Source organism: Melanostigma gelatinosum (genome assembly GCF_949748355.1).
Source record: "Melanostigma gelatinosum genome assembly, chromosome: 23".
Classification (NCBI taxonomy): Eukaryota; Metazoa; Chordata; class Actinopteri; order Perciformes; family Zoarcidae; genus Melanostigma; species Melanostigma gelatinosum.
In genome coordinates, this window is record NC_136656.1 from 14,348,542 (window position 1) to 14,365,691 (window position 17,150).

Consider the following 17,150-nt stretch of genomic DNA (forward strand, 5'->3'; position numbering starts at 1 on the left):
TAATGAGGAAGTGAACATCCTTGTACTGCAGAACCTGGCTGCCCGATATACTTTGCATTATTTTAAAGAAGGTAGGAAATGAAGTCAGAGTTATTGTAAACGTGTGAACTCTCTCGATGCCAGCATGATCACATTGCATCATAAAACAAGACAAGTCTTCACTGAGCTTTCCTCGAGCTCCCACGGTAGGAGACAGTTATACCCCAAAAGTCTGTAGGTCCCTGCTCAGGGCTCAGTGGCCACTGACACTCGTACAGCCCACCACCACTTCCTGCTCACCAGTATACCTTCAATAGTGTTAGAAATCAACCCACAAAGGCAGTGTGCAAATTGAAACAACTTGACGGAGAGTCTTTGTCTGAAGTGAGTCCAGCAGTAGGAGTACTGCTGTAAATGACAAGAGAGCCTTGTTGTCGCCTTCAACCACGTGCATCCTCTCCTGCAAGAAGTCAAACTGTCACAGGATACTATTCTTAATTGTCAATTCGATCTGTAAATGTGATGCGTACACGTTGATGATGATGGTATTTTGAGGGAAGCCACTTACAACAGTCTGAACCATAACTAGTGCAGCACAGTGCCATCATGTGGTGCTACGGAAGGGAACTGCTACAAGTTGTCCCCAGTTTAACGAACGCTTCCAGTGTGGCCCATAATCAATGACTGTGTCTTCTTCTTCTCTTTCCCCTGCTGTTTCCATCTTCTGTTCTCCTCTCGAGGTGGAAAATGAGTCAAACACCCTCCAGGACGGCTCTCTGATTGATCTGTGTGGGGCTACCCTGCTGTGGAGGACCCCCGCTGGACTGCGCCACACCCCCACCCTCAAACAGCTGGAGTCCCTTCGCCAGGAGCTGAACGCCGCCCGGCCCCAGTGTCCCGTGGGCTTCAACACCCTGGCCTTCCCTAGTCTGGCCCAGCGCGAGATCGTCGACAAGAAGCAGCCCTGGGTCTACGTCAACTGCGGCCACGTACACGGCTACCACAATTGGGGCTATCGCAAGGAGAAGGGTCCCGCCGGCCCCGGGGGTACGCCACCAGCCAGCACCGGGGAGAGGGAGTGCCCCATGTGCCGGCGAGTGGGCCCCTACGTGCCGCTGTGGCTGGGCTGTGAGGGAGGATTGTACCTGGACGCCGGGCCACCTACTCACGCCTTCTGCCCCTGCGGCCACGTATGCTCAGCAAAGACAGTGGTGGGGTGGAGCCAGATCCCGTTACCCCACGGCACCCACGCCTTCCATGCTGCCTGCCCCTTCTGTGGTACCTGGTTGACAGGGGAGCAGGGCCACATCAAACTCATCTTCCAAGGCCCCGTCGACTGAGGATACCCGGGAGCCACAAAGTGATGGTGGACCGGTGAAGAGGTGGACGCGCAGAGTAAAGGCCGCGTGCTAGAACAACAATCTGAACACTCAAGTGTTGGACAAAAGAGAACTCACCGATGACAAATACAAGAAAAGGACAGCTGACATGATGAACTGAATGTGCCATGCAATTATAGATTGCCATGGCTTTAAATGGAACATGAGGTGTGTGGAGACCATGTAAATAAATTGTGTTGACATGAGCAGGTGTTGAGTGATCTTTTGTTCTTCTCTTTAAGTAACTGCTCATCCCGTCACATCATTTGACTGCACGACAGCAACACTACAAAGAAACAAAAACCAAGTTGGAAGCCGACTCAAACGAAGGTGAAAACAAAGGCGAATGGTAGAACTGTCCAATGTAGAGATTGATCCCAATTTAAAGGTGACCTGTGGAATGTTCTCGTAAACAAGCCTCTTAAAACTATTTTAAATCCAGCATTGTTTACAAGCGTGCAGTCTTCTTCTTCACTGTCTCTGTTGGCATACTGCAGTATATCTCAGTGTGTTGCTGCCACCTGTTGACCAGTGGAAGTGTGAAACCACTGGTAGGACTGTGTGTGTGTGTGTGTGTGTGTGTGTGTGTAGATAAACAAAACGGGGACTTGCTAAAAAGAAGCTCCATAGTGTGATTAATGGTCTAGAAGTCAACAGTGAATCTTGATGCAGGAATTATAACATCTTCACCTTTATGCTCTGCGCGTCAAACAAAAGTGATCCCAAGAGTTAGGAGGTGGATTCTAAAGTACAAAAGACTTTGTGCTGTGTTTTTGAGCTGTGTTGTTTACGCTCTAACACACGACGTCCTGCTTCAGCTTGGGCAATTTCTACGACATCAACCATTCTTTGATGTGCACGCAACATTTCCAGGTATACTCTTAGCACGTAACTTGGTGATCGCAATGCTATCGTAACTGCTAGAAATGATTTTGAACAAAAAGTCTCAAGTTTAAAAAAAACTGAATTGTCCTTAAAGCACAACATTGCAGTCACAAGGCTGCTCTACATATCTCCATCAGCTTGACGCCTCTCTCCCGGCGAGAAGCCCTTCTCACCGTAGTAGCAGCCGGCACGCACACGTGTACGTGGCTAGCTGCAGACTCCACCGAGTGTCTCAAAGCCTTTGCTCCCAGAGCTAAAAATAGCTCAAGGTCACCGAGCATCCCGTGCCTCCCCCCCGGGGGGTGGGGGGTGGGGGGTGTGGGGGGGGGGGGACATCTCCTTCTATACCTCCACCTAGGCACCTTTTCAACACCTAAGGAAATGTTGAACAAAACACTAAGAAAACCTTCAATGTGTCCAGATTCAAGAGCTCCACAAGGAGCTGCACCGTTACACACACCTCACACCTCCAGCACTTGATGTAGGTGCACATGGTTGCATATTCTGGATCGGATGTGAGCACATACTGCTTATTATGTGATATCTGCTGAAAAGGTCGCGCTGCAGAGCGGATGCAGAGAGCAGCTGCGATCCCACCCAGAGCTGCCGCAGGTTTTTTTTTTCCGCTTCATTTGCCCTCCGTTTGACACAGTGATGTACTACATACAGCCAAGCAGCCCGCACCTACACACGATCTGCTCTGTGTGTGTGTGTGTGTGTGGTTTTTTTTAAATGCTCCATGGGGAGAGGCAGGGGTACAAATCAAGGGCGGCCACCATGTGGGTGACAGGCAGCCGGGGGAGATCTAGTTTGGTAGCCGGGGTAACGGATGGTTCCTGCGGTGGCTCCAGCAGACAGCAACAGCGCACTCCTATGCAGAAGACGTACTGTGTGTGTGTGTGTGTGTGTGTGTGTGGGAAACATCCCGAATGACTCTCATTGTAAATCATTACAATCTTAGATATCGGTCAATGTGCAAGATATCTCAACAAGTACTGGCCGGGTTGACTTCAGATCTGGAATGCGTGGTTACCGTCTCATCAGGACCAAAATATGGAACTTTTGTGTGACTTGATATGAAAGTTGCCAGGCAGCAGCTCCCCCTGCTGTCTAACAGTGTCTGTTTCCATGTTACCACTAGGATGTTCACTCCCTACTTTACTGCTTTACTGTTGAGGCCTTCTAAATCATTTCATTTTCACATTTTCATTGTTTCCCACATTGATCCCATGAACAGAGAAAGCAACGTGTTTTATTAGGGGTGTCAGGCCGTCACTAACTGGGAGCAATTTGCAACCAAATATCAAGTATGGATTATTATAATTGGGAAACATTTTATTTAAATTTTACCGTTTTATGAGGGATTTTAACACAGAAAGGTCGTGACCCAAGTAAAGCATTTCCCACACAGTCACACTACGGTGCTCCATACGCAGACCTACAGAGCAGAATGAGGTATAAATGGAATATTGTCTGTTGAATCAGTGAATATTAACATTTAATAAATAATTGCTGTGCTTGGGCTCTGCTGCCTAAACACCAGTCTTCACAATATTATACAATTAGCTTTGGCCATAAACAAACTAGGCCATCGCTGTATGTGCACCTGTAGATAATACTATTATTAACTTTATCAGCTGCATCCATCCCTCCCCCCCAATTTCCTTTTATACATTGTTAAAGAAATAATACGAGCGCAGACGGCACAAGCTTATGGAGCCAAATCCAGGCCAATAGTTTTGATCATTTGAAAAAAATATTGAAACTGAAAGTTCACATTTTGGTCTTATTTTCACTTATTTTTAGGTTGAATAAATTGTTCTAGACCACAATTTGAACTGTCAGTTTTTTGTTTTTCTCCAATGATCACAGCTATTGGTCTGGATTTGGCTCCATAAGCTGCAGGATGTAGCGACGGAGGCGTTTGTGCTCTATGCGCTGCATTGTTCCATGAACCGCCAGAGGGCGTACAAACAACATGTAACGTTCCGAGCTGCAGCGTATGAACGCCATCGGCTTTTAGCAAACATAAATGAAGATGCATTTTACTCTCAGTCACAGACACTCGCACCATTTTCAGGAGATGTCATGAACCCATGACAACAATACCAGACCAGCTCTCGTGTTGACGTTGATCTTTTTCATCATTTTATTATATATAGTATATATATAATATGTACAGAAAGAAAAAGAAAACAAAAACATGATCAAACTCAGCAGGGAGCCGGCACCAAAGTGAACAAGCCGAACAGAAACGACAGAAGGTGACTTGACAGGCGAGCTCCTGCCCGGTGTTTTTCATGAACAAACACCACTTAGTGAGCGCCTTCATTCAGCCTTTGAACAGCGACAGACAACGTGTGCAAATGACGTGGAAACATAACCCCTTTCAAAACCGAGCCGATACAAAAAGTGAACTTAAGGAGAAAAGTGTTTTGTTTCATCAGAATCACATTCATAAGCAAAAACCCCACCCTGCGTCTCTTTGACCCCGCCCTCACAGGAGACCCCACCTTGCCCAGCGCCCCCTCATACTTCTGTGGACTAGACAACAGTAGTATTCAATGAATACATTAAAACCAGTAGAATAGAAGACTTGTTGAAACAAAGATTAAAAAAAAAGAAAAGGAAATCAGTCATCAAACTCCAAAACATCCGGTGTGTGTGTGTGTGTGTGTGTGTGTGTATATATATGTGTGTATGTGCGACTCGAGTGTCGAGTTTCAAACGATTGCTTGTTTTGCATCTACTCAAGTGAGACTGCCAGGATGCCAACATGTGTCCAAAGAGCTCAGGCTCACTGACACTCACTGACACACACTGACACACACTGACACACACTGACACACACACACAGCTGGTTCCTTCCCTCCCCCTCAATTTCAGATTCCAGTCCTGCACAGCAAACAGCATTTCTAATTTAGTTCAACAGGGCTGAAAAACACAAGGCTAAAAATGCACCTGTTGACAATGATGCCACCAGTCACAGCCACGCACGCACGCACGACTCGTCTCCAGGTGATGCCGATGTCACAGCACTCTGTCTTCTGACCGAGCATCAATCAGTGACACGGTGTCACAAGTGGGGGGAGGCTGTTGTTGTCAACACGATGTGGACTCGTCTGTATTCAGGTCTCAGGAGAACTGTGTTGGTGTTACAGGAGCCTGGGCCAGACTCCCCTATCTCAGCGGAGGGGCGAGTCGGGGAGGATCTCGAGGAATTTGTCGAGTTGCAGTGACACGGTTGGCTGGAAGGGGGAGGTGGGAGTTCATATCCGGTCAGCAAACCAAGACCAGTCAGTCCCTGAACCTCCGGAATGCCCCCCAAACACAACACAAGTGATGAAACAGACTATGGAACAGCTTCTGCTCAGCGTGGATCTCCCTGACAGATGGCCGAGACCAATAGAAGAGTTCTCAGAAGGCCCTGATGCTACTTTAGTACCGCATGTGGATCCTTAACCATATTCTCCAGATCCTCAGATTGACGAGGCCTCATAGAATTGTTGGCTTGGGTGTCGAGGCCCCTCTGTATGGGCAAGGGACGCTCTCCTCCTCACATTCCTTCCCGTTTCCCTGGAGACAGGGCTGAGACCCGACAGCTATGAGCCGCTTCAGAGCTCCAGGCACGTAAACACTGTTACCACGCAGCCTGTGTCCGATCCAAACAGAATCTCAAGTCCTGTTCACCTAAACGTCGAGAACTGCTGGCTCCAGTTTGCTCCTCTCAAGTGAAATAACATTATTTGAGTGATGAGGACGGTGAAAGATACGTCTAGAATTTCCACAGGACAGAGGAAGTCTTCCCGTGTCCTAATGCAGACAGGCGTGTTAAACCACCCGTCGTGTTTACTGTAAAGGCCTCAGGATACTTCAGAAGAGCTCCACTCCTCCGACAGCGTCTGAAAACGCAAACGCACGTCCTCGTTCGTTTGAACTGAGTCCTTTGTGTTGAGGACTGAAATGTAAGACGAAGAAATACACAAGAAAAGACAAACTGGAGCACTAAAGCTTCCGATGCACAGGCGAGGGACAAGGAACCCCCCCCCCCCCCACACACACACACACACACGTCTCCTCCTCGGCTTCATCTGCAAACAGGCAAGAATGTAGTGACATCCTGAAACCTCCGTCACATACGGAACACGAGAGCTTTGGGTTGTTGTAAAACTTGTATCAGTATGAAAAATAAAAATGAAAAAACAAACAATATAAACCACAATAATAAAAGTCATTGTAAGAATATGAAGGATTTTGCCAATCGTTTCTCTTTAAGTTAAACTGAGTGCCCCCCCCCCCTCACTTTTCTTCATCTGTATGCAGTGTTATCTGCCCCTGGACTGTAATATTTAGTGTCATTCCAGGAAGTGGATGTGCTAAATTTTACAGCATTTTGTCACATTGCTTTCTTTATAGATTAAATGAAGACTACAAAACTGAAAAACTAACACCGTGTACTCACAACCACCGCCTCCAGCCCAGCTCTGTGTGTGGAATCAACTACAACTACAGTGAGTCTGTGCTGCTGTATGTGATCTCATTACAGGTTCAGAGGCCTGGATCACCCCAGCATGTGTGACGGAAACCTTTCGAGACTAAACCGATTTATTTCAGCTGAATAGCCGCAAAGTAAATCTGCCCAAAGCTTTTCTGTAAATCAGCTGTGGTGAATTTCTGACATCAAGTTAAACCGTGTTAGCCCGCTAGACGACGACGCTGCCTAGCTTGTTCCTGGAAAGACATTCGTCTTTTTCCGCTTTAATACGCTTCAAATGAAATGCTTGCCAGATTTTCTAACATCATCTTAAACCCTTTAATCCGACATTCACGCTGACTTAATGCAGCAGTTGGCTAAATGTGAAGAGTTGTAAAAGCGACCTCTTTTTTTATGCCTTAAACTGCTTCCATCTTCCGTAAACAGAAGCTTAGAAAGGTGTGTTCAGACGGGATGTGCAAAGTCAGTGGAAAGTCTTGAGTGGGCATAAATAAGATTTCACCCACAGCAAGTGCAGGAGATCAGGTATGTGGCTCAAATTCACCTGAATGACGTAATGTGAAAAATCCCTTTGCATCCCGTCTGAACACATCTTAAGAAAGTGAGCGTGGAGGCTGAGGACGACGACGGATGGAGCCTCACCGAATGGGCCTTCATCAATAAATAGCGATGATGCTTCCTACAGTGGGTGACTCGAGCACACTGAAAATGTGTGTGTGTGTGTGTGCAGGTAAATAATTCCAGTTTGACCCTAAAATGAGATCAACAAAGACAGACGCAGCCTGACGAGAATTTGGCCAAAAGGCTGAAATCTCTTTTAACCTGTTCCTCCCCACTACAGTGTGTGTGTGTGTGTGTGTGTGTGTGTGTGTGTGTGTGTGTGTGTGTGTGTGTGTGTGTGTGTGTGTGTGTGTGTGTGTGTGTGTGTGTGTGTGTGTGTGTGTGTGTGTGTGTGTGTGTGGAAACCTAATCTTCATCTGCCCCCCCCCCCCTCCAGTCCGTTTTCTTTCTGTCCTGTTGGCCTTGGCGTCTGTCCCTCCCTCACAGCTTTCCTCTCTCGGTTGTTTGATGGGTGCCCCAAATGAACCTTATAAAGTTTCAATCTGTTTCCTAATCTAAACACGAACAGTTTACTCCTCTGTTGGGCCAACCGTCACTTAGGGAGTCTGGGTAACAGGGTGTTTCTGGGGGACCGGTGAGGGAGTGAGATCATGGGAGGGAACACAGAAAGGGAGAATTCAGTGGAAATGGTGGCGGGGGGTGGTGATGGGGGGGGGGGGGGTCTCTTAACAGCAGCCCCCTCCGGACTGCCGGACGGGGGTGCTCTCGATCTTTAGGTTGGGCTTGTCTCCGCCGGCCGTGGCCCCGGGGCCCATGCGCTTCTTGATCTCCGCGGCCATGGTCATGAAGGCCTGCTCCACGTTGGTGGCGTTCTTGGCGCTCGTCTCCAGGAAGGGGATGGCCAAGGAGTCGGCGAACTCCTGCCAACGAAAAGAGGCCCGTAGTTAAAGTGTGCATTGAAAAGAGAGAGGGGAGAGTCTCTGTCAGACCGACAACAGACACACAATGCTGTCGTCCTCGCTGGTCCAGTCTCACAGAAAGAACTGAATAGTTGAGAGCTTCCAAGCTTCGTTCATTACGTTCACAGTCCAATTCAAAAGCCACGTTGAAGCTGCGCTGCCTCTTGTCTTTGCATTTCTAGTCATTGTGTTGTGGAAGCTCACACCAGTCGATCAGCACTCCAACAATACTTTCAATTACATTCATATAACCACAATAACACACTATTTTCTGGTCATATCTTTAGGGCGATAACTTCATATAATATGACAACAGAAGCTTCATTTCATTCAAAAACCTCAAAAGAAGCTTCCAATGTAAAAGAAAATGCCCTCCAGTACAGCCCGAAGCATAACATTTTAGGAGAAAAACACAAACCCATTACAAAATACTTTCAACAACAAATATTATTGATGTCTTTTCTGGATTGCTGTTACTAATAAATAACATTTTCTGCACTGGTGTTTCACATTATAAGACCTCTAGTAGGGCAATGGGCATAATCCATCCTTTTAATGTGAAAGATCAGCAGGAAGTGTCCACTCATGCAGCTTTACAGCAATCAAAAAGATGGCAAAGTAGAAGCTCGTCCATGTGTTAGAAAGGGAAACGTCTTTTCAGCAGTTTTCAGGAGACGATGAGTGTGTTGATGTACATAATGCTGAATTTACCATCAGAGATAGATAATTGCAATACCCAAAATGTTTTTCAGTGACTGACTTTTCTTATGAACCGATCAAAAGAAGAGTCTAAAATGGGCGTCGCTCTCTAGCGGACACGTAGTTAGGAAGCAGCCGTACCTTGGCTGTTGTGTAGTCCACTACTTTCTTGGTGGTCAGGTCACACTTGTTGCCCACCAGCAGCTTGTTGACATTTTCGCTGGCGTAGCGGTCGATTTCCTGAAGCCACTGCTTGATGTTGTTATAGGACTCCTGCATGGTGACGAGAACGTGAGCGGGTCAGTTTACAGCGTGGGACTGTGCAATGCAACTCATACAGTCAGAGGGAATAGTAGTTTGCATTTCACAATCTATTTTCTTTTTAATTTCTCATAAATGAAGTCATGACTTCTGCAGACGCATTCTCCTAATTTAAAGGGACAGTTCACCCACAAATCAAAAACACACCTGTTCCTCTCACCTGTACTGCTATTTACCAATATAGAGAGCAGCTGGTGGGAGTCTCCAAGTCTTGGAGACTATTATTTGAGACTTAGAGATGTCTGCCTTCTCTCCAACATAACAGGAACTATACTCAGCTTGTGCTGCTCAAAGCGTCAAAAATATAAATTAGAAAAACTAAACAGCAACGTCTCTCTCCACAAAACCATAACCGAACTACACCGCTGCCAACCGCATCACCGCGCAGAAGGAAGCGTGCGTCTACTCATGGACGAAAGGCCCGTGACAGTGCGAGATGTAAACATTAAAAGGAGCAATATATGTTGCTCAGAGCATTAATATATCTGGATTCATAAATACTACAGGTCAGAGGGAAACATGTATTTTTGAATTTAAGGTGAACTGTCCCTTTAAGTAAAGTTAGTTTTTAGGGTAGTTGATTCCTAAATGCTAAAATCTGATGAAAACAAAGATACTTCGATATTAATTGGCTCTATACATCATGCTGGGAGCAGAAACACTTCACACGTTAACAGTGGAACACAGCTGGTGATAGAACCGCAACACATTTATTCATTGTTACGAAGGACAAAGTAACTAAACTAAGCTATGATAAAGTGTCCGAGTCATTTCCTCCTCTGAACCCACCTGATCCGTCACATCATATACAACTATGATGCCGTGGGCTCCGCGGTAGTAACTGGAGGTGATGGTGCGAAACCTCTCCTGACCGGCAGTGTCCCACTGAGAGAGAGACAGGCAGAGACAGAAAACGACCGCAAGGGAGAAAAGATTAGAAATCGATACCACAAAACACCATTTCATAAAGAATCGGAATAAACAAATAAACAACAACTCCAGGAACCGTTGAGGCATGTGACCTCATGTATTGTTGGGAGCAGCGTGTCACGATGACGTTACTGATGCACATTGCACTGAGTCCACCACATTCATTTACGAGCTAATAGAGTACAGCTGACATGGTGTTCTTTGCTCCCGCTCACCACAACACTATTATTTGAGGCTTTTATTTCATCTAAAGTATTTATGGAGCAGGAAGAAAAATGAACTTATGCTTTTATGTAGTTGGCAGTTGAGGCTGCAGGTGTATGCCGGACTCTTAACAGTATTAGCAGCTCTATTTCTGTGCCTGTGAGGGACACAGTGGATTCTTTTGTGGCCGACTTCCTTCCATCGATGATTTGATGTGAGCGCTGCTTCATCTGACAGCACGAACCCAATCCGATCAACGTGACTTCGTTTACGGAGGTCCTGCTTAATGAAGCAGGTCTTTCATAGCCAAGTCGGACTTCTCTGAAAGCCCATTTAACAATGTTGCACACTTGCATACGTCCATGTCCAACATTAATGTGGGCCCCACAATAATCCTCAGTGTCCTCAGAATTTGTAAATCGAAATGAACAATATAAATAAAGCTTCTTTTGAACAAGCAGCACTGAATGATCATACCTGTAGTTATTGTCATGTCACCTCTCTTGAAGAGAGTTCCTAAAAATGAATCTGAGCGCTGCTGAGGAAGTGATACTACATCTAAGTATCAGGTGCTTTCAGGGGTTGGAGGCAGAGCGGTCTCACGGGATTGGTCTGCTTGAGTCAGTGGGCTGTACACCAGTACCAGCACCAGTACCAGCACCAGTTTGAGAATACATTAGAAACTCACAGAGGAACCTCGTACTGAAGCCTCACAAAGTTCTTAAATCTTCAGGCGATGGGAGGCTAGAGAGAAATATGGAGGGCTACCTGTTTTATATAATCTTCCTGAATAATAATGATTTGCTGAGTTTACATTGAAATAATGAATATTATGTATTTAATTGGCTACATATAAACATGCAGGTTAAATGATTTCTCTGTCAACAATGAATCAGTTTCAACGTGTTTTATTTTAGATTCTGAGCAAAGTTCAAGAAGTAAGCTACTTTCATCGTATTTGTCCCGCCCCTCCAACACTGCGATTGGACGGCTGGGTAAAAGAGTGACAGAGCACAGTGTTTTACCCTAAGTCAGCGTCGGAAATACACGAGGGCAAAGGGCAAAAATGCCCCTAAGAATTATAAGTTTGCCCCTGATATCACTAGGAGGGGGGCAAAAAATGCCCCCATAATTTCCTCTAATAATAATGATAATTTAATGAACTTGTCAAAAACATCGTAGCCTATATGACCCAGTGCAGTTGCCATAGAACAGTTTTGATTTTCGCCTTGACTGATGTTGCGTGTGCGTGAAGAACCGAACTTTCAAAACAAATAAATAAATGGAGCGCTTCTTAATCAGACCTGTGACTGCGGTCAACTCAGCAGACACTTACATGTTAGTGCACCTCTATGCTGACATTCACGGCAAACTCATTCAAACGGCGCAGATCGGGAGCGAGCGAAGGACTTTGAAAGTTAACGGAAAGATGAACGTGAGACAACATCCGGTTTCTTCAGACGAACATCCGGTTTTCAGAATAAGATGCCAACAAAGTATACATATTGCATAATGGAAATTTTATTAAATGAATTATATTCACATTAAGTATAAAACATGCTACCTGCATCTCGTGAGTTAAAGGGAAAATACACCTAAATTGTGTGTAAAGTGTCTTTATTCTTTGATTTGAGGGTTGCTGGAAATGAATAATACCTGACTGACAGTCAATTAAGATATTTTACCAAGTAAAAACTCTGAACTGAATTTGGACCTTCAAATGGCACATTTCTTTTTAATTTTTAAGGTTCTATAAAAATATTTTTCTCAAAAATTCCACACAATGACTAATGCATAAGTTCAGGACAGAAATGGGTAATATCACAATATTTGAGGTGCTACAAAAATATCTTTCTCAATAAGTCCATACAATGACTGATGTATATGTAATCAAGGCATCGTTGACTTAATAATTGTTAATAGTTGTTTAAAAAAATGTAATAATAACAATAAATAACCACAAATAAATAATAATAAAATTGAATTGTCTGATTTATGTTTTTTTTTTTTTTTTTTTAATCTAAGAAAACACGTTGAATCTGTAGACTACTGCCTAATAGTCTTATTGCCATTTGATGACAATTGCTCAATACTGTAAGCCTAAATAAGTATATTTATTATTTGAACAAAGGTTAAATGTTATTTCACAAGTTTCAAAAAGTGCCCCCAATTTTTTTTCAATGCCCCAGGATTTCAGTCAGTGGGGGCAAAAATTGCCCCCAAAAAAATATGCAAATTTCCTACCCTGCCCTAAGTTGAACAAACAAAACGAGAAAACTGACCAGGAGTGTATAGTGTGAGCAGAGTTAGAGTATGTCTGGTGAGCCTGTTCCCTTAATTAAACCAGGATCCAGTTACGGCTCGGTCTCAATATGTGTGTGTGTGTGTGTGCGCACTCACAATCTGCAGTTTGATGGTCTTGCCGTCCAGCTCGATGGTGCGGATCTTAAAGTCCACTCCGATGGTGCTGATGTAGCTCTCAGTGTAGGTGTCGTCCTGCGGAGAGGGAGACAGGTCGTGGTTGGAACCGAGACATTTAGAGGCCGACAGTGAAGGAAAAACGCATCTTGGAGGGTGAGGCGGAGCTACTTACAGCGAAGCGGAGCAAGAGACAGGACTTTCCTACTCCAGAGTCTCCGATGAGCAGGAGCTTGAACAGGTAGTCACTGAAGGAAGAACAATCCAGGTTAGCACAGGTCTCAGCTACAAGACCATTGGTTTCTACTGAATATGCTTAAAAACACTTATTTGATTGAATATAGTGTTTTTTTCAAAGCCTCAGTATTTTCCTGAAACAGCTGGTCACTTTAGTCTTTAGTAACAGTTACTCAGAAAGGAGGAAATAGTACATTTATGGGACTATTTTAAGTGGCGGAACAAATTAACATTTGTCAACACATCAGAGGGAGAGGATATCTCATGCTTTCACACTCACACACACACGTTGTTGCTTTGTCTAAATAGACTAGGGGTAGAACAGACATTCAAAGGTCAGTGTAGTAAAGAGTACAGTATGACAGATTTGGCTGGACTTCAGCAAATAATAATACATTAAAATAGGCCTTATATCAATTATTAGGATTGTCTTGAAAAAAACAATACCTTTAATGTCGTATTTTCCAAAAATAATTCGTTCTGATGAAAAAACGTCTTAACTTAAGATCCATTTAATATCTTTTTTCTGGAGCTTTCTCAGATGTTGCGTTTAAAAGCTCCAGAAAGAAACTAGTGAGGGGACCTTGAGTATAGAATTTAGTTTTTGTTCAACTACTGTTTGCAATTCAACAAAAAGTCAAGAGTAAAACAATGCTAGGGCCGGGCAGTAATCCATACACAAACTGTACTGTCGGAATGGCAGGGTTAACAGTGGCCAAGCACACACTTCACACGTGGGCCCCGGGGCCCCTCCAGCAGGCTGCGCCGGCCCTGGAATGAGGTTTGATGCTCACTCCTATTACAGGCAGGTTCTTCCGAAATTATGGAACAGCAACCCCCCCCCCCCCACCCCCACCCCAATCACTGAGAGTTAAACAACATCACATGAATTTGACACACAGGACAGACAGCTGGAGAGGATTGCCCAACGCCACTGCTGGTCTTGTGTCACAGGAAAACTGACACCTGTCATGTATCACAGCCTGACACTCAATCAGCTGGTAAGATCCCACACACATTTGATCAACAGCACTGTTGCAATCAGCCCAGTTCACATTTCTACACAGCTGTGGACGGTGTTGATGTGGACCGCTGCTGAGGGCCACCAGGACTGGTCGATCAGGTATCACTCATACAACAGCACCATGAGTGCATCGCCTCGTTTGTACTTCAACTCAGTGATAAGAAAAAGGCAGTTAAGTGGTGATGAGTTAATAAGTCGAGCAGTGTTTCATTTGAAACTTTCAGTTTTATTTTGACACAAAAAGGTTACATTTTATGATTCCTTACTTTGAGGATTATGATAAGTTTTTCAACTTTTTTTCTTCTTTTAACAAAAAAAGCCAAAGTTCTCAAATGTTAAATGTTCAAAATAATGGGGAAAAAAACGTACAAGCAGGGCTAGAGAGTGAAGGTTTCCATCAGTGGCAACCACTTTTGTAACATTTAAATAAATAGGGACAGCAAAACATGCCCCCCTAAAATAACTGTGTTCTTAGTATTTGTAGCATGAGTGATATTTTAAATATCGCTGTTACAGTCAGAACTGGAACCAGACAACGCTGCACATGCGTTGGTTTGTTTACTAGCACGCTCACGGGTATCTGGGACAATGGTGAAGCAAATGAAGTACTTTGACTGTGGGGATTTGTTCAGTTACTGTGATAAAGCTTTTATTCTTTAAGTAATTTCCATTATTCAGCTGACGCATGACTGCGTAGTATCTTAATTCAATCAAAACATAAGGTGACCAAACACGGCAAACAAAAAAGACCTTTTAAAAGTCAGTGCTGTGAACAAGAACACTTTTTTTTCTTAATGAAATTAGCAAAACTTTTATTTAAATCTAAAACTGATAAAAGAATACGTAAAAAAGATCATGAATCTGAGCCAACCTTTAACAGGTCGATACCAAATAGTAAATAATCAGGACAAGGCTAATGTAAAACATTAGTATTAAATGCAGCATTAAAACATTGCAGGGTGTCACAGATGTATCATAGGCCAGGTGGGTATGGAGCCTCCATCCTTCTGTAGTACTGACTGACTTGCTCTGCAGTATAAAACACTGAAAACTACTCAAGATTGTCACCAAATGCTCTGGCAGTTTTCTTTCTCTAGTCGGACATCGCTTGATCATCCATCACTGTTGTATTTGTTTTTTAAGCCCTGTTTTATTTGAGCAAAACTTGTTAAGACAACAAACATTGAGGCATTCCAGAACGTTGGCTTAAATAATAAAAGCGTAGCAACAGGGTCTGCAGTTATAAATAGATTAGTCATAAAGAGAGGGGTTTTAATAACAAGATATTACGTCGGGTCTGCAGTTGGTGATGGTAATAAGCTGTTACTAATTGGACTGTCATCCAAATGCTCTGCTGCCTTTTTGAACAAGACATGTAGTCAAATGATCCAATGGAGAGACGTTTCCTGATTAACTTAAGAGTTACCTGTAATGCTGGAGGAGAATAAACAACAGTAAAATGTTTTTATGAGTGCTCTATGAAGCATTATTAATGATTTGATAACCTTTAATACATCTATTAGTTACATGTGCTTTACTAGAAAGTAGCACCAAATATTTGAGAATATTTGAGAATGCCAGGTGCACTCCCGTGTCTCCTACGATCCAGTGTGTAACAGTAGACGTATAAAGGCATATCTAACGACAGACAGGGATATAAAGCAAACGTACTGACAAACAATGGTTGTCTGCCAAGGGTGTGGAGGCCTTAGCTGAGCTAGTTAGACAGGGTTCCATCAGGACTCAAAGGGAAGTCCCTGCTTTCAGCACCAGCCGACAGATTCAATGATTCCTCTCATTTCAGGGCAGCAGATCGGCTGTCAAACATCTGCTACACCCGTCAAACATCTGCTACACTGCCATATCATGTAGCAATAGCCCAGACAAGAGTATTTTATCCGCGAAATGAGCATACATAGCAGGTACGACATCATTCAACATAAGGACCTGCTAACCACGTTTTAACGAAATAGCTAGAAATACCAAAAGTAGCTAAGTACATCTACAAATGATTGACATGCCAATAGTCCACTCTGATCGTAACGTGAAGCATTGTTGTAAACCGGAAGACATTTCTAAAAACTGGAATTTTACAAAAGTAGAAACCAAAGGCACTTATGGCGAATTTAGAGTGACGATACCGCCGGGCGTCTGAACGGTGTACGTACAATCACGTTATGCACCGGTGTGTATAAAGGAGACAACCCTGTGTCCATGTGAAAAAACAGGCTAGCGTTAGGCTGTCAATGGAGGATACAGGTCATCTGTTACATTACTTCATGTAACGTTAATGTCAAGCTGAAGGTCTTCATTGGACTTTCCTCTGACCGTTTTCTCACTGGTTTTACACACTGGACTATTTGTCCCGTGAAAAGGTCGCGTGCCACAGCCGACACGGTGAGGCACGAGGAAAACTGTCAGCTGACGTTTTAAAGAAAACACGTCCGCGAGACTGACACATTAAGAGAAGCCGTCCGCGCCCTGTTCACGGGAGTCAGCTAACGTCAGCTAATGTTTAACAACACATGTATCGACAGCACGATTAGCCTGCATTATTAATACAAGGTTACACAACAACCCACACCATAACGACTTCTAACTGCAGTCGACAGCAGCCGCCTCACAATGGAGCGTTAAATGTGACTCACTATTCTGGATTCATGGTTTCACTCTGGATGTTTTTCTGTCGGCGACTCGACTCTTCCGTCCTATTCCGGCGAAAAAGATGACTTGTAGGTCCGGGTATCCGAGGCACTTAGATTGCTGTTTTACCGTCTCCGTTATTGTCCCGTGGTCGTTCCACTGTGTTCGACCTTTATTGTTTCATATGTCCTTGATTCTAGCGGACGTATCCCTGTTTCATCAGGTTAGGCTGTTGTATTTTACTCCTGTTTTTTTGCCTTTCTGTGCCCGTTGCTTGCTAGCGGCTCAAGATGGCTGCGCAGGTGCGGTAGTGACGTGAGGTGACGTGTCGCTACTCAGAAAACAGGACGAATCCACAATTAGGGCGGTGCTGGGATTTGTAGTTTCTCATACCAAGTCAGGTAAAAACAACAACT

The 17,150-nt window shown here is 44.3% G+C and overlaps 2 protein-coding genes across 2 annotated transcripts in view; one reads left to right on the forward strand and one right to left on the reverse strand.

Annotated features, from left to right (window-relative positions):
• peli3 (pellino E3 ubiquitin protein ligase family member 3) overlaps positions 1–1,459 on the forward strand; it is a 34,952-nt gene extending 33,493 nt beyond the window's left edge. The window contains exon 7 of the mRNA XM_079295058.1: positions 720–1,459. Within this exon, the coding sequence (XP_079151184.1) occupies positions 720–1,319 (600 nt within the window). The 3' untranslated portion in view covers positions 1,320–1,459. The remainder of the gene's footprint in view (positions 1–719) is intronic.
• Positions 1,460–4,363: 2,904 nt separating this feature from the next.
• rab1ba (zRAB1B, member RAS oncogene family a) lies at positions 4,364–17,020 on the reverse strand. The gene is made up of 6 exons (XM_079295098.1): positions 16,740–17,020; positions 13,006–13,078; positions 12,813–12,908; positions 10,068–10,163; positions 9,099–9,230; positions 4,364–8,219 (listed from the first exon to the last, which is right to left on the reverse strand). The coding sequence occupies exons 1-6, from the start codon at positions 16,751–16,753 to the stop codon at positions 8,025–8,027; spliced, it is 606 nt and encodes a 201-aa protein (XP_079151224.1). The 5' UTR covers positions 16,754–17,020; the 3' UTR covers positions 4,364–8,024.
• Between the last annotated feature and the right edge of the window lie 130 nt (positions 17,021–17,150).

Excerpts from the sequence above, each read along its gene's own strand:
- rab1ba (XM_079295098.1), bottom strand. Across the intron at positions 12,909-13,005 it reads GTCTCTTGCTCCGCTTCGCT|GACGACACCTACACTGAGAG; the intron begins GTAAGTAGCTCC and ends CCCTCTCCGCAG. Across the intron at positions 9,231-10,067 it reads TATATGATGTGACGGATCAG|GAGTCCTATAACAACATCAA; the intron begins GTGGGTTCAGAG and ends GTCACCATGCAG.